Below are 24,737 nucleotides of genomic sequence, written 5' to 3' on the forward strand. Positions count from 1 at the left end.
GCTGAGGCTCCATCTGCTTTGTGCTCAGGCCCAGTGAACTAAGGTACACCCGAGGTCCAGAATTAGAGAGTGGCTCAGCTGGGATTCAGCATCTCGCCCAAGAAGGCCCACCAACAAGGAGGGTGTCTGATCACTGGCTTTGGATAATGGGAGCCCAGGAATCCTGGGGAGAGGCTAGAGTGGACAGGAGTCAGGGGCTTATTCAAGCCCAAACAAGAAGCCAGTAAGGTGAGACCAAGGATGCTGGGTCCAAAGCAAAGAGAAATGGCCAGAGTGGTGCTGACACCTCAGCCCTGTTATGGCTGCCAGGGCCCCACTCACCGGGCCTGAGTCCCCAGAGGCCCCCTCCCACTCCCTTCTTCATTCCCTTCCTCAGAGGCAGGTCTGGGGCTTGGCTGGGAGCTCCAGGGACTGAGGGAGCACAGCAGCTGTGGGACAGGCCACATAGCTAAAACCCGGCGGGCCATAGGGCCCCGCGGAGGAGGCCCCAGCAGGCGGACCAGGCTGCCCGAAACCTCCCTACGCTCCCAGCCTGTTGCTTATTCATTCAGAGTGGGAAAGCGCCAGCCCAGCGGCCAGCCAGTGCCGGGCTGGCCATGTAAGGCCCCCAGGCGGTCCTGCCTGCCCGGTGCCCTGCAGAGAGCCTCGTGCAGCCCTGGGCACCGCCCCTGCCCTGCCCTGACCCCTTGGCCTCGAAATGCTGTCATCGGAGGAGCCGTCCCGCTCGGGACAAGGCCAGGATGGACAAAGCTAGAGCTGGGGCAGGCAAGGAGCCGTCCTGTCCTCGAGCCCGTGGGAAGAGAAGCACGCACAGGGAGCCACTCCTGAGAGCCTCTCAGTCCACCAGGCCTCTGCAGAGGGGCCACCATGGCTCTGGCCCCAGCCGGTTGGCAGCTGGGGGCCCTGGTGTGGGGCGCCTGCGTCTGCGTCCTGGTGCACGGGCAGCAGGCGCATCCAGGGCAGGGCTCGGACCAGGGACGCTGGCGGCAGCTGATCCAGTGGGAGAACAACGGGCAGGTGTACAGCCTGCTCAACTCGGGCTCAGAGTACGTGCCTGCTGGGACTCAGCCCTCCGAGGGTAACTCCCGGGTGCTGCTGGCGGGCGCCCCCCAGGCCCCGCATCGGCGCAGCCACGGGGGCCTCCGGCGTCGGCAGGCCCCGTCGCTGCCCCTGCCCGGGCGCATCGGCTCGGACACCGTGCGCGGCCAAGCGCGGCACCCATTCGGCTTCGGCCAGGTGCCCGACAACTGGCGCGAGGTGGCCGTCGGGGACAGCACGGCCATGGCCCGGGCCCGCACCTCCGTCTCCCAGCAACGGCACGGGGGCTCCGCCTCCTCGGTCTCGGCCTCGGCCTTCGCCACCACCTACCGCCAGCCGTCCTCCTTTCCGCAGCAGTACCCCTATCCGCAGGCGCCCTTCGTCAGCCAGTACGAGACGTACGACCCCGCGTCGCGGACCTACGACCAGGGCTACGTGTACTACCGCGGCATGGGCGGCGGTCTGGGCGCAGGGACGGCGGCCGTGGCCTCGGCGGGGGTCATCTACCCCTTCCAGCCCCGGGCGCGCTACGAGGAGTACGGCGGCGGCGAGGAGCAGCCCGAGTACCCGCCGCAGGGCTTCTATCCGGCCCCGGAGAGGCCGTACGCGCCGCAGCCGCAGCCGCAGCAGCCGCAGCCGCAGCCAGCCGACGGCCTGGACCGCCGCTACTCGCACAGCCTGTACAACGAGGGCACCGCGGGCTTCGAGCAGGCCGGCACCGCGGGCCTCGAGCAGGCCGGCACCGCGGGCCTCGAGCAGGCCTACCCCGACCCGGGCCCCGACGCCGCGCAGCCCAACGGTGGCGCCTACGGCGGCGACCCCCGCCTCGGCTGGTACCCGCCCTACGGCAACATGCCACCTGAGGCCTACAGCCCGCCGCGAGCCGTGGAGCCGCAGCCCCCCTTCCGCGTGCTGGAGCCTCCCTACCTGCCGGTGCGCAGCTCCGACGCGCCCCCGCCGGCTTCGGAGCGCAATGGCGCGCAGCAGGGCCGCCTGAGTGTGGGCAGCGTGTACCGGCCCAGCCAAAACGGTAGAGGTGAGTACGACCCGTCCCGACGCCCAGGCCCTCCTTCATCCTTTACCGAAGGCCTCCCCCAGCTGCTAAGTAAGGACCCCCACCCTCCTCCCCATCGGCAGCCCCAGTGCTTCCCACCTCCCGGCCTTCGCCCTGTCCACGCATCATCATCGGTGCCACGATTTGGCTAGGCAGGCCGGGGCTCTGACTTGGGGGGTAGGGGGTGGAGGGACTGCACAGGCTTTGGAAAGAGACACCTTCCAGACCTGGCTTGGGTCATCTGAGGACAAAGTAAAGGAGCCCCTCTCCCCTCCTCTCCCTCATTCCCATCAGGGCATGTCCTCCACTCTTGGAGGTGCCCCTCTGCCAGCCTCACAGGGTGAAGCAGGGAGCATCAGGGTCAGAAAGGCCTTAGGGGACGCCTCTGGAGGTGTGGCAAGTTCCCGGTCTCTGGCCATATGTGAGCTTGGCCTGAATGAACAGGAGGTTAGAAGAGAGATTCTGGGCTGACAGGAGTGCAGACTAGACAACCCAGAGTTCCTTCAGGGGCACACTGCAAGGCCCAGACTAGAGAGGCGAGTGGGGCACCGGCCTGGGCACCAAGAAACTTACTAATCGAGATAAGTAATATTTTAATGCATTTTTAAATCAAAAATAATGCAAAAAAATGAACAAAATATCAAAATTTTAAATAGAATCAGTTATGGTGCCATGCCAAACTGTATTCAAGCATGAGGCAAACTGAAAAATCAGCAATACTGATCGTCTTTATTTGAAATTTTGATGTTTTGTTCATCACAGATTTTTTTTTGCGTTAATTTTGATTTTTAAAAATATTGCCTGAAATGTTACTTCTCTTAGCTACTGAGTTTTTAGGCGCCCTCTTAAATTTTGCACCCCAGGCCAGGGCCTCAGTCACTTCACTCAGTTCACCCTAGTCCTGGCCCTGGGGGAGAGTCCCAGGAGGCAGCTGTGGACAGGGGTGCAGGGGGTGTTGAAGATATGACCTAGTCTTGGGAAAGCCCAAGCCATCTACACACGAGGACTCAGTGGAAGGGGCAGCCTTCCTTCTTCAGATGAGCAACTCCACATATGCTGATAGCAGGCGGGCTACCTTGGCAAGGGCCCACTAGTGGTCTGGCCAGGGCTGAACGGCCATTGGTCCTGCTGTCCTAGAATTCCCCTTCCTGTTTCTGTCTCTGCAAGTCCAAAGTCAGCTTTGGTCAAGGTTTTCCATTCAGTCCCCATTGCATATGCGTTCCACCCCAGCCTTGCCTCTTTCAGGCTGCAATTAATACCCTGATTCTTTACTCCTGACTCTCTGCTCCACAACAACGTTTCTGTGCCAGGCGCACCCGGTGAGGGCTGAGCACTGCAGGGCTCAGGGGCACAGGTAGTGCACCCCCAGCCTTTGCTCCTCTGCCTCTGTCCGCACGGGGACGCTTCCTTGTCTCCAGCCATACTGACCTTGGGTGAGAGAGGCTGCCGCTGGGGTGCAGGGGTGGGGACTCCCGTCTCTCTAGGGGCTGCTGGAGCCCAAGGCTAGGGGAGAGGAGTGTCCACACTGGCAGTACTCACTCCCTCACATTCAAGGCGTAGCACTCAATTTGGGTGCTGAATCCCACTTTGAGAACCTGCAGGAGCTCAGGACAGGAGCTAGATGGAAGGCCCTTCTGTGATGTGATGAAGGATGCATCCTCCTGCCACCGTGGCCTCACCCACATCTGATCCTCACCAGGGCTTGCAGCATCCCTGCAGCAGGGTGCGTTACAGCTCTGCATCAACTGCTCCCAGAGCTCCGTGGAGGAGAGCATGTTTTACCTATAGGCTAAACTTCTGTGGTGGCTTTTCTTAGAATGCAAGACCGCAGAGTGGGGCTCAGCCAGAAGGGCTCCACCTCTGGGCAGAGGAGAAAACCGAGGCCTCAAATAGCACTGCTGGCAGAGCCAGGCCTGGGACTTGACATCTACGCCCCAAGCCAGTGGGTTTTCTAAGGTCCTTCTGTAGCCTCTCAGTTCTTAAGGTTCAGAGGGGGACTGGCCAGAGCAAGGCTATGTTTGGAGCGGGGGGTGCTTGGTGCTTAGCAGGGCCTCTGGCCATTGCCCCTGAGCCCCAGTGTTCAATTGGGATTAAAAACATTTCTCCCTGGAACGCAGTATACTAGATGCCAAGCTGAATCCAGGCCCTGCCCTGAGGAAGGAATAGAAAAGGGGGCACCTCAGTGCTGTGATTGGGCAGGCACTGGGGGGATGGGTTAGGGGACCCAGGGGAGGGGCCTCCCCAGTCGGGGGCGCTAGGAACTCAGGGAGGACTTCCAAGAGGAGGAGGTGCCCAAGCATTGCCGCAAGCTGTCAGCACCCTCCAAGTGCCCCTTCCCTAGTCATGGGGGGGGAAGGTTTGTGTGGGGCGGTGCAGGCTAAATCGGGGCTCACAGAGAGGCCAGAGAGGGAGCAGACCTTCTCCCCCATCACTTGTTCCCCTTCCCACCCTGCTAGGCTGGGACCATGGAAAATCCCGGTTTGGGGAAGGCCAAGCCTTGTGCTTGAGATCAGACCCCCAGGCCTGGTGTGGGAGTCCAGAGCGGATTCTCCGAGACTGACCTCATTCCTCCTGGCCGCACACCCAGGGGTCTGAGGCTGGGCGCTGGCAGCCCGCGCGCGTGTGGGCGTGGACGTGGACATGTCCTCACAACACCAAACACATGTGTGCACCACCCACGTCCTCCACGTTTGGGCAGTTTCCAAGCGCCTGTCCAGAGCCTGGTTTCTTCCTTGGGTGCCTGCACCCCCTTCCCTCCCACCCCGGGAAGGGGGGCTGCCCAAGGCCTCCTGCAGTACCGTTGTCTCTGAAACGTGTAACGGGAGGGAAGGCGAGGAAACAGAGGCCCAGGTCACGTACCTGGTCTGCCTGTCACAGCAGATCCTGCAGAGGCCTGGAGGGTGGCTGCCTGCTTCCCAGCCCCCTGCGCTGTGCCCCTCCCTCTCCCAAGCCGGGCCCTCTTCTCCTAGCCTCCTTGTCCCTGTTCCTGCCTCCTCACAGCCTCAGCTTCTCTGAGCTGGTGGTATCGGTGCAAACTAAGATGACTTCTGGCCCTAGAAAACCACAGCTTTTCTCTCAGGGCCTCCCCCTTACACCCTCAGCCTGATTCACTGCCTCCGGCCACCCTATGAAAGTAACGTGGAGCAGCCGCCCTGGCTGTCCTCCCGGGGCATCTCTGATGGCCATGCCCACCTTGCCTGGCGTGGGTCCTCCTTCCCTGTCCTCACACAACCAATCAGAGCGGTGACTGCCTCCTCCCTGGTCCCTTCCAGTCCGTCCTACACGTGGGGCAGATACACCCTTGCATTGCTGACCATATTACTCTCCTGCTCAAGAAGCCTCTGTGGCTCCCAAGGCCTTCAGGACAAAATCTCAGTGCCTTAGCCTTTTGCGCCAGAACCTGAGGCACCTCCTTCCTCTCCTCTCCTCCTTCTCCCTCTCTCAGGCCTCCACTTCCCCCACGAGGATCGTGCTGCTCCTAGGCCTAGGTGTTTCATGTCCCTGCACTCACACAGGAGTGTTTCTAGGGTATGTCCCTCTCCATCCAGCCTCCTGCACCCAAGAGGCCAGACGGGGCCCCTTAGTCCCTGAGAGCAGCCCTGGCTCCCTGCTGCACCCCCTACTACCTGCCCCCCTGACTCAGGTTGCCCACCCACCTCCACAAGGCTTGGAGTAGATGCAGGGAAGGACAGAGCAGGCCTGGCCACCCAGAGCATCCAGAGTTAGAGCCCCCAGGAGAGGATGATGATGACAACTTCAGCCATTGCAGAGGAGCACTTGCTGAGCTTTGTGGCGTGAATGTGCAATTTCATTCACCCGCACAGCCTCCTAGAGGGGTGGGGATTATGGTCCTCTGGTACAGATGAGAAAACTGAGACCTGGGGAGGTCTCACAGCTGGATGCAGCCGAGCCAGAATTCAAACTGAGCCTGTCATCTCTGCATTGCACTGAGTTGACCCAGGAGGACCCTCACACCACCTGCAAGCCAGCTGGGGCAGGACTTGAGCCTGGACCTCAGTTCCCCCAGCCACCTCCAGAGGGATAATTCTGTTAGCATACGTTGGACATTTTATACATCATCTCTTAATTCCCACAGCAACCCCACCAGCCAGATGCTGTTATCCATCCTGTTTCATAGATAAGGTGACAGGCTCACTTGCTGATTGTCACATGAACTCTTAGTAGTGAAACCAGGATATGAGTCTGCATGACTCCCCATCCTGAGTTCTTAACCCCCATGCATTATTTTTTTTTCTAAATTTTCATGTATTAAGGCTTACCTTGCACATCCATTTGGTCTTTCAGCAGATACTTGACTCCTACCATGTTCTGGGCACTGGTTGCGACAGAGTGAGATGAAACAGAGAGAGTGCACAGCTTTGAGCACCTCCCCAGTGAGGTGTTAGCGTGAAGCCTTGTCATTCCCACTCTAGACTCCAGAACATTTGTTTAACAAGCACATCTACGGCACCTGACACTGTTCTTGGAGCTTTACAATTAGCTTAATCCTAATAACAACCCTCAGTATTGTTATTACCCCCATTTTGCAGATGAGGAAACTGAGGCCCTCGGAGGTTAAGCCCAAGGTTGCATAACTGGTGACTGGTGGAGGCAGAATCACAGCTCAGTATCCCTCCTTCCTTCCCTGAAGTTGTCTCAAGTTGCTCCTTCAGAAAGAAATGGAGTCTTCAGGCTGAGGAAGTTGGGGTAAAGGGTCAGACAGCTGTGGAGATAGAGGGACCTGGATCCTCTTGTTACTCCCCTGTTTGGCAATGGAAGGTCACTAGTGTCGGAAGAAACAAGTCGTGTCCGGGGCAGCCTCATCGCAGGCAGATTTCCTGTCTCCTCTCCTATCATTTAGTTGCAAGGCCACATCCTCTCTCCCCTGTTCTCAAACTGGACCATCCCTGCAAGAAGAGACAGCTCCCATTTTAAATAATCGTAATAGCAACTGATATTATTGAACCCTTAATACGCACCAGACACTATGCCAAGCATTTTATTTTTATTTCCTCGTTTAGGACCCCCAGCAAGCTTGTGAGGTAGATGATATTATACCCCCATTTTACAGAGGAGGCAACTGAGGCTAGAGAAGTTCAGTAACCCATCCAAGGTCTCAGAATTCATCAGCAGCCAAGCTCGGACCCAGGCTGACTCTCTCCCCCACTGAACCATCCCAGCCTTCCCTCTGCTTCTGCCCCTCAGGGAAGGGTATGTCTCCGCGTTCATTGTTTCTCTCAGGTCTAAACCCCCTAGGACACAAAAAGTTGGATTTTTTGCCTTGAGTTCACAGGCCCCACAGAGCCTTTTGGGATGGTGGCTGAGCAGGGTGGGGAGTCCTTCGGGACTTACAGGCACCAGGCTACTGCCGCACTTGGCCCGGGAATTCTGGCCTTTCGTCCCGGCCTTTCGTCTCCTCTCCTCCCTCTCTCCCCACCCCAGGGACCCCCATCTCAATCTCCTCTCACCTCCAAAGGGGCACTTCTCCCTAGTAGTCCCAGCCCAAGTCCACCCCACTGCTGTCCAAGCCAAGAGCACATGGAAAACTCCCCAGGGCAGTGGCTGGAATGGCAGGAGAGGAAGGGCGGGGGGAGAGGAGCGGGTGGTCCGCCCAGGCAGCCCACACCTGCTTCCAATTCTGTGCCCGGCATTCCTGCGGAGTAGCAAGCCGCTTGGGAGGAGGCTGGAAGGAGAGGCTGGGTCTCGTGCCTCCCCTGCCCTGACCTAACAGCCTCCTCACCACAGGCGGCTGGACCCAGAGGGCCTTTTTGTCTGGATCCAGGATTACAGGGCCGGGGCTGCACCTGGGTCCCTCTCCCCCTTACTGATGGACACCCAGAAACTGGGCATTTAGGTATCACCTGAAAATGGGAAGAGGGTGTCAGAACACCAGAGCAGGAAGGTACACGAATGCGGAAGTCGAGGCCTGAGGGGCCTTTGCCACCAAAGTCTCAGGAGACAGCCCACCCTTCCTCCCCGTTGTGGGCCAACTGGAACCATGGGTTTTCCAACCCCAAAACTAATCCTTTTTCAAAAGAAAGGGCTTTTGGAGTCTGTCCCAGCCTCTGCCTGATAATGAAGGCTGTGCTCACACAGGCAGTGCCAACAGACCCTTTGTGGGGTGCCAGTATTTGTGCTTGTGCTCGCTGAGGGCGTACAGGTGCCAGGCCCTGAGCTGGGTACAGGGAATTCAGGGGCGGCCTGGACCCAACCCTGTTCTCACCGAGGTCTCAGCCCAGCAGCAAGAGACCAGGCAGGCAGGATGCCGCGGCCCAGACCCACTTCCATCTCACCCAACTCGCCAGTTCTCAGAATACGCTGTGCACCAGAGACCTGGGCCAGCAGCTGGGCGGCAGGCAAAGGACAATCCCACCCTCCCCTTCCCCCAGGGGCTCTCGCCTGGCTGAGGAGAGCAGATATCATCTCATGAGGAAATTCAGCCATTCAACAAATATTCATGGAGTGCCTTACTTTGTGCTAATGCTGGTCTAGAGCTGGGTATTCATTAGTTTTAGAAAAGAGACAAAATCCTTGTCCTTGTGGATCTTGTATTTCCATGGGTAAACATAATAAGTAAATAATAGAAGGGGGTAAGTACTGTGGAAAAAATAGAGATAAGTCAGGGAGGTCTGGAGTATTGGGAGAGGTTGCAAAGGTAGTCAGGGTGGGCCTCATGAAGGTGACGTTTGAGCAAAGACTTGAAGGAGGCAAATGAGTGATCCATGCAGCTATCTGCAGGTGGAACATTCCAGACAGAAGAAACAGCCAGTGCAAAGGCCCCAAGGCAGGAATCCCCTGGGGCTTTCAACTGTGTTCCAGTGTGGTTAGAGCAGCGTGGCATGTGTGTGGGTGCATTATGGGAGACAGATCAGAGAGGCAACTGGGTCCAGACCATGGAGAGCCTGTCGGCCACTGTGAGGACTTTGGCTTTTACTCTCCATGCATTGGGGAGCTCCTGCAGTGACATTTAAACAGGGTCTCTGACTGCCGTGCTGGGAATGGACAGTGGCGGGGGCAGGCAGGGGGAGTCTGAGAGGAGGCTGGTACAGAGATCCAGGTGGAGATATTGGTGGCCGGGCCAGGGGTAACAACGGAGGTAGTGGGCAGTCAGTTTTGGGATATATTTTGGAGATAGAGCTGATGGGATTTTCTGATGGATTGGATGTGGGGTGGAAGAGAAAGAGAGGGGTCAGGCATAACAGAAAGGGTTATGTCCTGTGCAGCTGAAAGGATGAAGTTGCCATAAGCTGAGATGGGAAGGCCATGGGCCGAGTGGGTTTTGTAAGAAAGATAAAAAGTTCAGGTCACTGTGAAGGGTCTGAGGGGCAGGGAGGGAACCCAGGAGACCGTACGATCCTCAGGGGCTTCTGGAGGTGGAGAGAGGGGCACTAAGCAGGGCCTGCAAGGGTGGGCTGGCAGGAAGGTAGGGGCTGTCTTCACACTGGGAAGAGTGTGAGTGAGTGAGGTGTGCAAGGAAGTGGCAGAAGGCTTGAACAGAGGGGAAGGGAGCTTACCTCCCCAAAGGTGAGCGGCAGCCTCCTTCCAGCTCAGCCCCGGCTACTTCCTGGGCAGTTTGCTCAATTGAACAAACACACATCCCCACCTCTGAGTCTGGTCCTGCCACTCAGAGGAGCAAGGCCATCGCTGCCCGTGAACTGCCTCTCCCAGCCTGGTGGGGGCAGCAGGTCCCTGCTGGAAGAGAGAAGAGGGAGGAGCACCGGGTGGTGGCAGAGGAGGGCCTACAGGCTTTCTGACCATCCTGGCTCCTTTGCCTGGGCTGTATTGCCCTTCATGGTGGACCGCAGCAGATCCTGCAGCCACCTTGCCTGCCTGCTCGTCACTCAGGTGTGGCACTGCCAGGCTGATGCTGACAATTTAATGTCCTGATGATTAGATAATAATTTCTCAGGACCCAGAGCGCTGGCTCCCGCCCTGGAGGCCCTCCCAGCTCATCTTTATTCAGGCCATGTTCTGTGAGCTTTCCACTTTCCCCACCTAGGGGCTCCTCTGGAGTCTGGCCGCTGGAGCCAAAATATCCCGCTCTGCGCATATTTCACAACCCACTGACCGGTTCCTGCTGGACATTGTTTATCCTCCAGCCCCAGGCTCAAGAGATTAGGGCTCTTTTGCATTCTGTTTTCCTTCATCTGCTTCTTGTGAGCAGGAGGCCTGGGGAGGAAAGATTTCAAAGGAGACGAGGTTTAAGGAACCCACAGAAAAAGGGAAGCCAAAAGGAAAACAGGTGAGGCGTGGGCAAAGCAGCAGGAATGTAACCTCCGACCCTCCACTCCGGGCAGCCGCCAGGAACTGCTGAGCAGAAGAGAACAGAATCCTCCTAAAGCAGGAAGGATTTAGGTCAGACGGTGGGAGAATTTCCTGGCAGCTAAAGTATCGTCTGCAGAGGTTGTGAGAGGTCTTGGGCTCTTGCCCAAGGCTGGGGAATGGACTGAATAGCTCCTGAAAATATTTTAATCTCCAAGTGTTTATGGAGCCATCAGAACTGCACTCAAGGGGCAGTTAGTCTAATCTCCCCATCGTCCACATGGGAGACTGGGCCTAAGAAAGGGAAGGGACCTGGACAGTAGGGCATTGGGCGAGATGGCAAAATTGCCTGCTGGAGTCTTTCCCACAGGAAGGCCCCGGCTGAGTCCTGCCAGGGAAGGGGAGGACAGTCCTCGGCTTCCCACGGGCTGGCATGTGGGCCAGCTGGCAGCTCCAGGCCCAGCCTGGGTGAGGTGGGAGGACATCGGCCCTGCAAGAGGCCTTGTGAAGGGGCCCTGGATCCCCCACAGAGGAAGCTCCAGGGGCAGAGCAGGGATGCAGAGTGCTGGTGCTTATCCCTCAGCTCTGTGTCTTCACTGCCCTGGAGGGTCTGATGGGGCCCCCCCCAAGGCTGAAGGGCTTCCTCCAGACCAGAGGCTGCCTGCAGAATGGCCTTGGGACCCGATTCACTCACATCCAGCCCCTCCCCAGCCAAATAGCCTGGCTTTGGTCATCCCAGGGGTCTTTGCTACCCTCTGACTCAGTGTCCCCCCAGTCCTGGTCCAGGCTCTCTGCAGCCTGAACCCCCGTGGTCAGCACATTGCTTCTGAGGAAGAGTTCTCACAGCGGGCCGGCCCCAGGCTCTAGGGCATGAGCAAGGTGGAGGACAGTCAGTCTGCATAAATGGAAGCAGTGAGGCCTAGAGAGGGGCCAGGCCCACCCAGGGCCACGCAGAAGGTCTGTGACAGCAGGGTAAGAAGTCTGGCTCCTGCCTACCTCCTGGGCATGGAAGGCAGGATGCTGATGGTGACCAGGCCTCCCTGGGTAGCCTGAGCAAGACCATCCACCCAGCCTTTGAGTGGTCGGCCCCATCCGCAGGGGTCCATCCCTGGGAGACTGGCTAGATGGGCCAAGGAGGTTGCATACTGCGGAATCCTACTAGCAATGACAAGCAATGAACTTGACATATCTTAAAAGTTTACATTGGAAATCAAGAAACAGAATGAGACTATAAGACAATGCCATTTATATACTTCAAGGATACATACCCGCTTCCAACGCACTGCAGATTTTACACAGAGACACAGATGTTCAAAGATACGTCTGAGGGTCAGGGTAAGGATAAAGGTTAAAAAAAAATTAATTACAAGAGGGGCCTGGCATAGACCCGTTTAGTTTGTTAGTTTGCTCTGAAATGAGAATTATGATCAATTCAGTTCTCTGCATTTATGAAAACAGGAGTCTGTGGGAAAACTTCCCACTGGAACCTACTTTATAACGTCTCCAGTGCCAGGTCCAAGGGCTGGATGACTCCGTATGTTCTGGATAAGAGATCCCAGCCCCCCAACACACAAAAGTATATCCCATGACTGATGGGTCTCCCTGCCTGTGAGTAAGCTTTATCCTCTCTCCAGGATCTTCCCTTAAAATGCACACTTCTTGGGGTGGTGGGGAGGGATGGGGAGCACAGGTGTGGTTGTAACCGGACTTCACCCAACATTGGCCACCCTGCCTGGAGGGCCTGGTTGTATCCCACAAGCCAGAGACAGCAAACTGGTACCCTACATCCACAAGCCCCGACTCAAGCCTTCCCTCATCCTCCTTCCAACATCACACAACCCACCCACACACCCAAGCCCCTATGGAGGGGCTGAAAGCCCAAGCCTGCAGGCCCGGCTGCTGATGGAATGCCTCCTGGGAGAGCAGTGGAGAAGGAGGCATTGTTCCTTCCTGGGAAAACATACCAGCTGAGGGAGGGGGTCTGCTGTTCCCAGGGACCTCTGCAGGGATCCTGAAGGGGGTGGGGGGGACCCAACCTGAACTCCCAAGGCTGCTCTCTTTTCCAGCAGCTTACCCCAGGGCAGTGAGGGTGTGACAGGGGTGGAGGGCGGTCCAGGGGGAGCTGGTTAGGGGAGTCACAGGATCCCTGTGATGGTCAGAGATGCAGAACAAAGAACATAAAATAATGATCAGGGTGATTCCATTTAAGTTCTGGAAAAGGCATAACATCTAAGGTGATTAAAAAAAAGATCAGTGGTTACCTGGGGAGGAGGGAGGGGGGATTTACTGGGAAGGGGCTGGAGGGAACTTCCAGGGATGATGGAAACAATCCGTAGCTTGATTGTGGTGGTAGCTACACCATGTAGACGTTTGTCAAAACTTACCAAACTGTATGCCTAAAATCTGTGCATTTGACTGTATGTAAATTATAACTAAAAGAAATCATTTTTATAAAAAGAATAACAAGTAGAGTCCTGGAAGGAGGTTGGGACCTAAGAGCTCCTCCTGGGGCTTCCCTGACTTGCTGTGTGACTGGGCAAATTCATTGCCCTCTCTGACCCTCCGTTCCCTCAGCACCTCTGTGTGCCCTGGTGTCCTGAGGGAGACAGGGTGAGGAGCACGCTCGTGGATGATTGGAACAGTATAGTATGAAGCCAGTAATCATTAAAGAAGCCTGCCTGACAGAGACTGACTGCCTAACGGTCAGTCAGCCCTGAAGCATGGTGGGTTGCCCCACTGAGGGGGTGAGTGGGGCCCAGGCCCTGCCCTCAGGGAGTGCATAGTCTGGAGGGGAGTAGACACAAGTAAATACGATAGAATCTAGTTTTAGATCAATACAGATCTAGTAGTGAGACAGAATTGTGTGCAGCTTGGAATGTCACTGCCAATCAGGGAGGACTTCCTGGAGCAGGAGGCACCTGCCTGAACCTGAGATTCCTCCACAGTAAAAGGAAGATGGTCATCTTTGGCTCAGTATAGGACCAGGATCAGGACTCAGTATGTGATCATAGCCGGGGTGCAGTCAGAGGCCAGGAGTGGTACCAGCCCTTGCTGGCCCTGAACACCCCTGGCCTCTTAGCTGGCTCTTCCAGCTTCCCTGGACTGCATAGCCAACTCATGAGATGGCCTAGAGAGGAAGGGTCGGGCCAGAAAAGCTTTGTAGAGCCATCTGTGCAGTGTTTATTGAAACCGGGCCTGGGGTGGGGGGTGGTAGGCCATCTGGTGCCAAATGCTGGGTCTCATGAAGCTTCAGGCCCAGCTGACCCACCACCACATGTTGCTGAGGGAAAGGCTCTTTGGTAATGGGAAAGGGGACCATTCCTGTCTTCTTCACCTCCCCCCTCCCCCACACACAAGCTTCTAGGGACCAGAGGGTGAGAAACAGCTTGATACGGAGGTGGCCCTTGCTTTCAAGGCCTGAGGATCCCTTGGGAAATGACTGCAGGCATTCCTGGGGGCTTGAGTAATGGGGCCTAGGCTGGCCAAGACAGCCCCCATCAGCCAGGAGCCACCTCATCCTCACCCACCCTTGTGTTCCAAGCTTCCTCTTCATTCCGAGTAGGTGAGATCACACCGGCTGCTCCTGCATGAGGCCGGGGCCCCAGGGCGAGCAGGGGTAGGGTCTGGGAACCCCAGGCATGTGTTTGTGAGGGGTGGCGTAGCAGACACCTCTGGGAAAGGCTTAGAAGCCAGAGTTCCCCTCCTCTGCCTCATCTTCTGGACCTATAAGCTGACAAGAGGGTTTTGGCAGCAAGAAGGGGCTAGAAGCCTGTCTGCATGACTCAAGCCCCTTCACTGTGCCTGCCCCCCAAGAACTGAGGGCTTGAAAGAAGCTAAGAGGAACTTACAGCTTCATTTTATCATTTATCTGCCAGAATCCCTGCAGCCTGAGAGGGGAGGGTACATGGAGGTCCAGGCCCATTCCCGTTTAAGCCGGTGGCTGAGCTGAGATGGAGCCCAGGGCTCTGGAGTCCCCCTGCCCACCACCCACCCCACCACGTGCCCCACCCCTTCCACACACCCAACATCAAGATCTTTCCTTCTTTATTCCATGTGGATAGGGTCTGGACACCTGAGTTCGGTTTCTGCTTATTCCTAATCATTCTCACTGGGACTAAGTTATGTACGGGGATGGGGTCGGGGTGGGAGGCAGAACGGACAGACCCCTGGCTCTGGCATAACCTGGGGAACGAGTGATCCAGGGGCTGGAGCAGACTCCAGACTTCCCCTGGGCACTGGGCTCTAGGCCCTGCAGGGCAGGGAGCCAGGCCCTCCTCAGATTGGAGGCCTGAGGCTGCAGACAGGGGAAGGTGTGGTCAGGTCTGGGGGCCAATGACAGGATGAAAGGAATCCTGAGAAGGGCGGGCTGGGCGCCCAGGCTGAGAATCCTGCCGGGTCAGCAGCCTGCTCTGGGGACATGTTTTCCTGTGAGCCCCTCCCTTCCTCATCACCCCCATTTCTGCCAACCACCGTTCACCTGGCTCTGCCCAGGAGCCTTCTGGGACCCACTTGGGGTCAGAAGGCCAGGGTTCTCCCTTGGCGGTTCACAAAGAATGCCAGCTTCAGGGGTGAGAGAAGCAGAGGGTGTCTGGGGTCTGGTGACCAGAGGCCTGGGAAATAAGGACACCAAGGGGAGTGTCTCTGTCAGGAAATTACTTGGTTCACTCAATCCTCCCTCCAGGCCCTTGTTCATGCTACTCCCCCTGCCGAGAATACCCTTTTGTCTTCTCCCACCCCCCAAATTCCGCCCAGTCTCCCAGATCTGGCTCATGTCCCAGGAGACTCAGCGGTCCCAACAGCATGGAATTCCAGAGGTGAGCCCCTGCTCCCTGACCTCCCTGACCCCACACCTGAGCCTAGGGAGAATGGTTCAGATCACACACCTTGCTCACAGTGGGAGGCTTCCAGGAGGAAGTGACAGCCTGTGTAGAGGAAGGAGAACAGCCCAGGGCGTTTGGGGTTGGGGAGGTCTCTGGGCTTTAAACCTGACCAGCCTGACCTTCCTCAATGCCAACTATTACTCCCTCCTCCCTCTCTCCCTCTCCCCACTCCAGGTCTCCCTGACTTGGTCCCGGACCCCAACTACGTGCAAGCATCCACTTACGTCCAGAGAGCCCACCTGTACTCCCTGCGCTGTGCTGCAGAGGAGAAGTGCCTGGCCAGGTAAGGAGATGAGGATGAAGCGTGGACAGTCCCCAGGAGTCACCCAGAACCTGTGTTCATGGCGGCCAGGCTGTCTGCAGGCTGCACGACCCTGGCCTCTTCATCGGTGGGCCTTGCCTGCCCCAAGGCAGTCAGGAGGGGAAGGGAATGAGAGTGCTCCAGCATTTCTGTGTACATCACTATATGAGGAGCTTAATGGCATTTAATCTTCACACCAGCCCCAGAGGTCTGTGTTGCCCTGTCAGTAACTGAGGAGCAGTGAGAGGAACGAAAACCCTCAGATCTGAGGTGTCTCATGAGAAGGTTCCTCGTGGGGAGCCCAGGGAGGTCTTATAGACGCCTTCAGGATACAGGGCAGGATTATGCAGCCATCTCCACAGAGGACAGGTGTGGGTTGTCCAGCAGGGGCTGTGGGCATGGGTGACAATGAGGCCTCAGTTATGTGTTGCACTAGAGAGAAGGGAAGGACACCAGTTTACTTGAACCTGGGAGGCGAGCACAGCCAACTCTCCATTATTCCTGGATATTCTGCCTCTTGCAGAGCTTGCTTCTGAATTTATTGACAGCGAATGTTCTGTTCAAATATGTATGCTTTGGGGACATCTCCCTGTGCTTAAAGAACTCATTAAAGATTATATTGACCTACTTCTTTTGTTGACATCTGTGTATGTTGAAAGCTCCTATATTTCTTAATTATTTGCTTTTTTTTAAAACATTTGAACTCTATTTACTTTGACTTTTGAGTATCTGGGAAGCCCTTTAGAATCTCAACATTTTCTCACTAATGAAACCTCCTTCACTGCCACTCAGAATAGCTGACCACAAATTGTTATCCATCTGTAACAAGATAAGGAGCTTGCACTGGAATGTAACTCAACTCACTGCTTCCTTCGTCGAGAAGGTCTTGCTTCAAAAAAAGAAGTAGCAGCTGAACTAGACATTGTGATTCGTGATGTAGTTGTTTTACTATGCTGGTGCAAGTTCCTTATCTCACAACAGACTGGCAACAGACAGTGTGCAAACTGGCACCAGTCCAGGGACCACACGTGAGTTCCACTCAGTTGGCCTGCCCACTCAGGTCTCGTCCCTGGGAAGAGAGCATAATGTACTGCTCCTGCTACAGTTCCTCCAGTGGGGAGGAACTCAGCCTCCACGGCCGTCCATTCAGGCTGAGTTTTGAGGACTTTGAGTCAAAACAAAACTGTTATTCCGTCTTCATGGAATACCCCGTGTGCCCACACCTGAGCTCCCAGATGGGCTGGGGCGGAGGCACTGGGGCTCCATCCCAGGGCTATCCTGGTCTAGCTGGAGAAAGTGGCCTCTTACCCAGAACCAAGTGACAGGGAGTGGAAGGAGAGCTAGAAGGAGCGGTTGGCAGGCTGGAACTGTGGGCGGCCAGAGGAGGGAGAGGTTGGCAAGGGCTGAGGCATCAGCGGAGGTAGGGTGTGGGATACAGACCTTGAAAATGCAGCAGAACTGAAGTCCCGGAGCAGCAGGGCCCTCGGAGATTATCAGAAGTGTGGGCTGCAGACCGGTGCCAGTTCACAGACAGCAGGCAGAACTCAGATGAGGGAAGGGACTTGCTCCAAGTCTCACCACGAGTTTGTGGCCAAGCTGGGCCTAGAACCCAGACCCTAATGGTTTCCCACGGTGTGCTGAGCCCAACAGAGGGGTAGGACTTAACTGAACAGAGGGAAGGAGGATGTTTTGTTCCAACACAGACAAAGACAGATTCCAAGCCTCCCTCAGACAAGGCCAAGGGCCTTATGTCCTGGCAGACAGGAGCCTACACCGCCTGTTGTCCAGACATCCTCTCAGAGAGAGCTAATCCCCATGACTGGCCACCTCCTGCCTCTAGCCTTAGGGCCCAGACCTTAATGATTGCCAGGGAAGTGCCCCTGAGTCTGGCCAAGACAGCTGTCCACAGTCAGCTGAAGAGGAAGGAGCCTTCAGCTAGCCCTCATTCCTACCTATGGGATATGGGATGTGTGATGTGTTTCCCCTCACTGCTGCCCCTCAGTTTTCTCTCTTTTCCCTTCTCTCCTCACAAGGCCCATCTCAGTTGGCAATTGGGGGTCAGCAAGTGAATTGTGAACAGGCAATCTACACCAGACCAGTGCTTCCTGATCATAAAAGGGCAGGTCGCTGGCCCTGAAGCCACACAATCAGGGAGAGGTGGCCTACTCACACTGACCCAGCTCAGGATGTGTACGGTGTCAGGGTGTGTTGTAGGCAGCACTGTTAGATCTCACAGGCAGTCACGATTCCTCTGAGTGGGGCAATCAAGGCAGACTTCCTGGAGGAGAGGACCCGAGTTGGGTCTAGGAGGCTGGGCGAGTTCTAGGTCAAGTGAACGGCACAGGCAAAAGTACAGATTAGTGAAAGAGTTAAGTCTGTTTGGGAAACAGTGTTTGAAGCTGGAACCCAGGTCTAGGGGGAGGGAGAAGGTCAGAATCTCCTGGATAGGGCTATTTTATAAAAGCCCTCCGAAGAATTTGATTTGCCCCCACCCTCAGGGGCTGTCCCCAGCTGAGAGTCACCTGCAGGCATCAGGGACCCTCAGAGGGTCATTATCAGGCCAAATGCTGCTTTAGAAAGACTCCTTTGGCAGCTGCCAGCCACATGGCAGAGGCCAGAAAGGAGGGGATGGCCCGCAGAGAGGAGCAGAGGCCTGAGCCTTGGCTGCAGGGCAGGGGTCAGATGTGAGAATCTTCAGGAACAAGCCGACCTACGCTGGGTGTTTGCGTCTGGTACCCAAGCCCACTCTGGTCTCCCCGCCTGTCCCCACAGCACAGCCTACGCCCCTGAGGCCACCGACTACGACGTGCGGGTGCTGCTGCGTTTCCCCCAGCGCGTGAAGAACCAGGGCACCGCAGACTTCCTTCCGAACCGGCCGCGGCACACCTGGGAGTGGCACAGCTGCCACCAGTGAGTGGGCTGCCTGGCCCGCCCCCTCTTCTGGGCCAGGGACCTGGGCCTGAGTGCCCCTCCCCAGGAGCACTCCGGAGGGGCAGTGCTGGTGGGAGGGCCCCGTGAGCTGTTTTCTGCCAAGGATCCATCACTGGGGCAAGGATTTCTCAGAGCAGCCTTAGCAAAAGCCGCAATGGAACATGGGACACAGAAGGATCGGTCTTGATAGGGGACGGAAGTATCTAGAATACAGGGCATCACCCAAGGGAGGCCGGTACAGGTGGGAGCCCAAGAGGAAGTGAGGGGTCCTGAGGAGGTGCCCTCCTAGGGTGACTGGCTCGGTGAGGACACCAGAGATGCTGCCTGTGGGACACAGCCACCAAGGAGCCCCAGGAGCCCTCAGGAGGCGGTGTCACAGCAGGGTCACCTGGGCCCATCTCAGGAGGGGAACAGGCTGGGAAGCCAGGGGTGACTAGGCCCTCTTCTCCCTCTTCTTCTCCTGCCCCCAGGCACTACCACAGCATGGACGAGTTCAGCCACTACGACCTGCTGGATGCAGTCACAGGCAAGAAGGTAGCCGAGGGCCACAAGGCCAGCTTCTGCCTGGAGGACAGCACCTGCGACTTCGGCAACCTCAAGCGCTACGCGTGCACCTCTCACACGCAGGTTGGGCTGGAGAGGCAGGGCAGGGGCTCTGAAGGATGGGGGGAAGCCCGCCAGGGATGCGGAGGCTGAGCCGAGCTAAAGACGGGCTAGTGCCAAGGCTCCTGGCCGCTCAGCTCAGAGAGTGCAGGTCTTCTTGCCAGTCCTGAAGCCACCAGAGAGCCCCTCGGGGGCTACCCTCCACCTCCATTCCCAGGGGTGTCTGCTCATGGAAGGAGAGGAACATTTCAGCGAATTCTGGATGGCATGATATTCCATTTGCCTAGCTGTCCACCCGAATCCATCTTTCTGTCCAAACATCCAGAGAGTGTCCATCTATCCTGCCTGTCTGTCTGTCTATCCATTCCTCCATCCATCTCTCCCAGGCATCCCCCCACCTTCATCTCATCCCTCCATCTGACTATTATATCCATCATCTCTCTGGTCCATCCACCCAGTGGGCTTAGGATGGGGCAGACCTACTCTGAGCAGCTACCCCGGGCCAGGGTCAGGACGAATCACAGAGGAAGGAGGGCCCCAGGCTGCTGAAGTGGGCATGGGGTGGCTCTGAGGAGTGCACAGCACCCCAACCTCTCTTCCTGTCCCTTTTCCTAGGGCCTGAGCCCAGGCTGCTATGACACGTACAATGCAGACATCGACTGCCAGTGGATTGACATAACCGATGTGCAGCCCGGGAACTACATCCTCAAGGTGGGGCCCCTGGTTGGCGGCACTCCTCCAACCTGATGTTCACGCTCGGTGTCCCCGCCTCTGACATAAGCGTCACCCTCTGGGCATAGCAGCTGATGATGTCCCTGAGGCCTGCACTTCCCACCTGAAGGTTTTAGCCTCAGGCAGACACAGCCTCTTCCCATAAAAACACCCAGGAACCTTCGGCCCAAGTGTGGTGATCCTAGAGGAGGTGGTGACTCTGTCTTCCCAGAGGACTTGGAGAGCCATGGGGTCCATTCCCCTGTCTGTGGGCAGGGCAGGCTCTGTGCCATCTGGGAGAGGACACTGCCCTCCCTGAGAGAGACCCTCAGCTCCTCATAGGACGCCTGCAAAGCCAAGGGCACTTGTGACCAATAGTTCCTTCCGGCCTGAACCCCTCCTCCATGTACACTCACTCCAGTGCCCCGTCCCTTGCGGAGACAAGTAGAAGAGCACGTTAAGGACACACAGCCCAACATGGAACATACATGCAGGCTGAGCGGGGGCCGGGTCATCATGACCTCACCGGGGGAAGACAAATCTTAGCCTCCTCTTTGCAGGTGCAAAGCGAGGGTAGCGCTCACTCTGCGAGGCCCCCTGGGCCCACTGCTCTATGCTGGAGTAAAGGAAGAGCAGAGAAGCTGGGCCTGGGAGGCGGCTTTAACCTGCATGAGGACAGGCTGCTGGGTGGCTGCATTCAGAACACGGCAACCTGGAAGCAGTTGGTTGCGCCCCATCCTGAGCACCTCTCAGTGGGCTCGGTGGGGCCTCTGCTCAGCCTCATGCAAGGGCCAGGACTGTCAAGGGTATTCTTTTCCTTCCCTTATTCATCCACTCTCGACAAACTCGTGCAAAGGCCTTTCTGAGTTCTAGGTTCCGAGGATTCAAGACACATAAGTAATGCACAGTTCCTGCCCCTAAGGAATGTAACTTAAATATAACATCATTTCCTCTCTTCTTAAATGCTCTGCAAATAAGGCTGGGTGTAGCCCACCCCAGCGAAGCCCTCCCCTATCAATCCAACATTTAAAGGATTTCCTTGTGTCCGGACAGTTCCTCTGCAGACAGGTTATGCTTGGGTCATCATCTCAATGAGTGTCAGGTGCCTTGGGCTCCAGGGCAGGAGATGCTACCTGGCATCAGACAGGCCTTCCACGGGTCACCTAGACAGGCATGCAAGGTGAAAGGGTGCGAGCCTCGGAGTCGGGGAGACCAGGCATGGGGTCCCTGCTCGGCCCCTCACTCACTGCTGGGTTCCCTCGGGCAGTGGCTCTGAATGCCCCATGCGGGGCCCCCTGGCCTGGGCTCTGACTCTGGGGAAACCTATCTTCCAAGAAGGATGATGCAGTGATGCTTCCTTTGACTATGAGCTGTCTCTCTCTTCATTCCTCTCTCTGTCTCTCTGCATCTTCCCCCATCTCTCCATCCGTGTGTCTCTGTCTCTGTGTCTCTTGGTCTCTCATGGTCTTTCTCCATCTCCCTGTCTCCCTCTCTCTGGCTCCTCTGTGTCTGCCTGTCTGCCTCTCCACCTTCCCTGGTGACCAAGTGAAGCACAGCCTCATGACCAGATCCCTTTTCCTTCTGTTCCTTTCCTTCCTCAGGTGCACGTGAACCCAAAGTACATTGTTTTGGAGTCTGACTTCACCAACAATGTGGTGAGATGCAACATCCACTATACAGGTCGCTATGTTTCTACAACAAACTGCAAAATTGTCCAGTAAGTGCTCTTCCCCCAACTCTCCGTCCCCCAGCCCCTCTCCTACCTGAGGAGCAGGCAGGGCCACGTGAAACACGTAGGATACCTGCCCTGTGGGTCACCTTGATGGCCGCACACAGCTGCGGCCGGACCAGCCCACAGGCTGGGCAGGAGGAGCCTCGTCCGTGCCCACCCCAAGCGGAGCGCTCAGGCTGCGGGCATTGATCCGGGGCGTGGCTCCCGATCTCTCCTCAAGTGGAGACCAGCAGCAGGCAGCGGGGTTGGGTGGAGGTGCACGGGCTCCGCAATCCTAGTTCTGTGACCCCCTCACTCTGTGACATCGGGCAGTTCACCTCACCTCTCTGAACTACTTTTCTCTTCAACACTTCCCACGCAGACTTGTGAGGAGGATTTAAAGGCCTGACATCTGTGTGTGTTCCAGGACCCTTCACACTGGTGCTCAATGAATGGCAGCTATGTGATCATTAGTGTCCGTATCAGGTGGATTGAATTAAGCAGTCTCAGATTAGAACTGATGCTGGTTGTAATCACTTCTAAGCCGTCACCAGTCCCTGGGCCCAGATGTGGAGGCAGTTGATAAACTCTGCGGCCCAGGCCTTTGGCACGTGGCTCCTCAGCTGTTGCTGCCCCGGACTGGCTATCCTCAGCCTCTCTCCTGATTCCTCACATGAAGTACTTTGCAGAGGGACCCCCTGCTTACGAACTCATTAAAAACCCCATCCCACTCCATGTGAATTTTAAATGCTTGATCAGGTCAAAGCAACTCTTGTCCATTTAAAAAATAAAGAAAAAAAGAGGAGTCTCCTAGAGCTTTAGTCCATCAGCTGAGGAACAAATGGCAGGGACTCCAAGGCCCAGAGAACCATCTTTCCCCAAATATGTCTGCTTATTAATGGTTGATAGGTATGAGAGGTTTAGGCTATCACCAGGGTCAGGGCTCAGTGTGTGACCAGGATTAGGGCTCAGTGTGTGACCAGGATTAAGGCTCAGCATGCGACCAGGGTCAGGGCTCAGCGTGTGACCAGGCTCAGAGCTTGGTGTGTGAGGGCTCAGTGTGTGTTTAGAGGTAGCCCTTGCACCCTTGGCTGCTACCACTAAGCTAATGTTCACAGCCCTCCACCACACCGTGAGAACAGTAGCCTCTGGTTCAATTCAGAGATTAGGTTCCTCATTCACAGAATTAGATCAGAATTATCCAGGTCACAGAGCGTGTTTGTAACAACTGACTCCCGCCCCATCCCTGGCAACTTAGCCCTTCGGCAGGCCTGGGTTTGCAGCACCTTCTCGCTCCTCAGGGCTTGTCTTGTTCAGCCATTAAAAATCCAGGAGTCACCTAAACGGTAGAGGCTTTCTGGGAAGCCATTCTAGGGAAGGAGAAGGAGGGCAGGGGGAAGGGAGGCAGGGGCATACATGGGCTGAGGGGTGCAAGGGAGGTGGGGAGCCTACATGCCCTCTTGTCCCCCCCTGCTGCTGGGAAAGGTACATCCAAATAGCCTCCCACTTCCCCAGGTGGCACCATGAGCTGGGCCCCTCAGCAGGGCGGACAGAGAAGTTGCCCTGCGCCCCCCTCCAGCTACCCAGGGGCCTGTGGGCACAGGGCATGCCGAGGCCCTTCCTCCCGAGCCCTTTACATAAGTGCTTGGGGAGGCCCAGGTCTCATTAGTGCGTCTCCTCGACCCTGACCACAGGCGGGCAGCTGGGCCAGCGCGCAGGAAGCCGGACGGAGCGTTTCCAGAAAGGCCACGGGACTGACGCCTGTGGGTTTCAATCATGTTTCTGAAGAGGAAAAAGGAGGACTTTTCTTTTTTTTTTTTTTTCAGAAGTACTGAGTTAGAGAAAACAAGAAAGTATTTCCAGACAGTAGCAGCTCTGCTAATGGCCTAGAAAAGAATCTGGAACTCAGGGCATGGGGAGGGGTGATGCCGAGACCGTGCCCTGCATGGGAGTCCATGAAACCCCTCTTTTTGGAGCCCCTTTTCCTGAGCCCAGATTACTGACGGAAATGGAGGCCCGTGCCTGCCCTCCCACTTGGGATCCAGGCTGTGGAAGGGAAGCGCTCAGCTGGGGAGGCAGTGGGCGCCTTGCTGACAGTTGAGCGAGGGGCCCACGCCTCAGCCTGCCTTTGACGTGCTCTCTCTCTTTCCTTAGATCCTGATCTCGGAGAGGGTGCGCAGATGGCCAACCTCCCCACCTCCCAAAGCAGGCCCTGCTCCCCAGGCAGCCTCCCGCCAGGACAGGCCCGGCCCGAGGGGCCCAGCCACCACCCACAGGCAGGGGCAGCTGGACGCTGGGAGCATCCTTCCCTGCCCGCCTCAGGGAGCGAACGTGGACCAAAACCACAGGGATTCCGGACGCCAGGCCCAGTTGTGTACTTAACTTTCCCCTACAGCGTGATTTTGTTGGTTGTTGGTTTTTATTTTTTATAGTTTGGCCATACCACAGAGCAAGATTGCCCAGGCCTGGGCTGAATAAAACAAGGTTTTTCTACTCTGTGGTTCTGCACGTAGTCTGCCGGCCGGGTTGGCCAAAGCTAGGTTGGGCTCAGAGGACATCCTTGGGCTTCGTCCTTCCCTAGCAGAATGTGGAAAGGGCAGCCACCACCGTCTGAGGACCACAGCTTAACCAAGAGGGCCTCAAACCCACTGTGGAAACCCCACAGGGTTTATCTCAGGGCCCAGCCTGCTGCGTGGGAAGAAGCCCACATCCTGCTGGGGGAGGGGCCCTGGGTATCTTACCCTCCACCACCACCCACCCTGCAGCCTCCCACTCCCACCCCCCTACTCACTCACACAGTCACCCACTCCACCTGCGACTTGCTCTCTTACTCTCATATTGAGCACCTACTGATTGCCAGGCCTGTGGCGGGACTGAGCACACCCAGGAGAATCAGACACATTTCCTGCTCACAGTGGGGCGGGTGCGCCCACCAGTGTGAACCCCATACCTAGTGAGACAGCCCCTGGGGGCAACTGTGGAGCCTTCATCTGGGAGGCAGCGTCTCCCAGGAAGGGAAGGGAGAAGAGTTTACTTGGGAGAGGCTGATGGGGGCGGTGGCCCTCTAGCCCCTGTCCTGGCAGTGGTACCCCGAGCTCCTGGACACTGGATCGGGGCAGGGAGAAGCAGAAGGAAGGCACCTCCCCTGTTCCTTCCCCTCCCAGAAGCCCTCAGGACACCTTTGCACCCACCTGCCTCCTGCCAACTCCCTTCCTTCCCAGGGGAGTAACACTAGTGAGAAAGGGA

The 24,737-nt window shown here is 56.8% G+C and overlaps 1 protein-coding gene across 1 annotated transcript; it reads left to right on the forward strand.

Annotated features, from left to right (window-relative positions):
* The first annotated feature begins 391 nt into the window (after positions 1–391).
* Positions 392–23,984, forward strand: LOXL1 (lysyl oxidase like 1). Its single transcript, XM_082450318.1, has 7 exons — positions 392–2,074; positions 15,409–15,517; positions 18,308–18,445; positions 18,937–19,093; positions 19,685–19,780; positions 21,382–21,497; positions 23,646–23,984. The coding sequence occupies exons 1-7, from the start codon at positions 868–870 to the stop codon at positions 23,650–23,652; spliced, it is 1,830 nt and encodes a 609-aa protein (XP_082306444.1). The 5' UTR covers positions 392–867; the 3' UTR covers positions 23,653–23,984.
* The last annotated feature ends 753 nt before the right edge of the window (positions 23,985–24,737 follow it).

Source organism: Balaenoptera physalus (assembly GCF_965194825.1).
Source record: "Balaenoptera physalus genome assembly, chromosome: 2".
Taxonomy (NCBI): domain Eukaryota; kingdom Metazoa; phylum Chordata; class Mammalia; order Artiodactyla; family Balaenopteridae; genus Balaenoptera; species Balaenoptera physalus.

Bases quoted from the DNA above. Each gene is read 5' to 3' on its own strand.
- LOXL1 (XM_082450318.1), top strand. From the start codon at position 868: ATGGCTCTGGCCCCAGCCGGTTGGCAGCTGGGGGCCCTGGTGTGGGGC. The intron at 18,446-18,936 runs GTGAGTGGGCTG...TCCTGCCCCCAG, and splicing joins GAGTGGCACAGCTGCCACCA to GCACTACCACAGCATGGACG. The intron at 19,094-19,684 runs GTTGGGCTGGAG...CCCTTTTCCTAG, and splicing joins CGTGCACCTCTCACACGCAG to GGCCTGAGCCCAGGCTGCTA.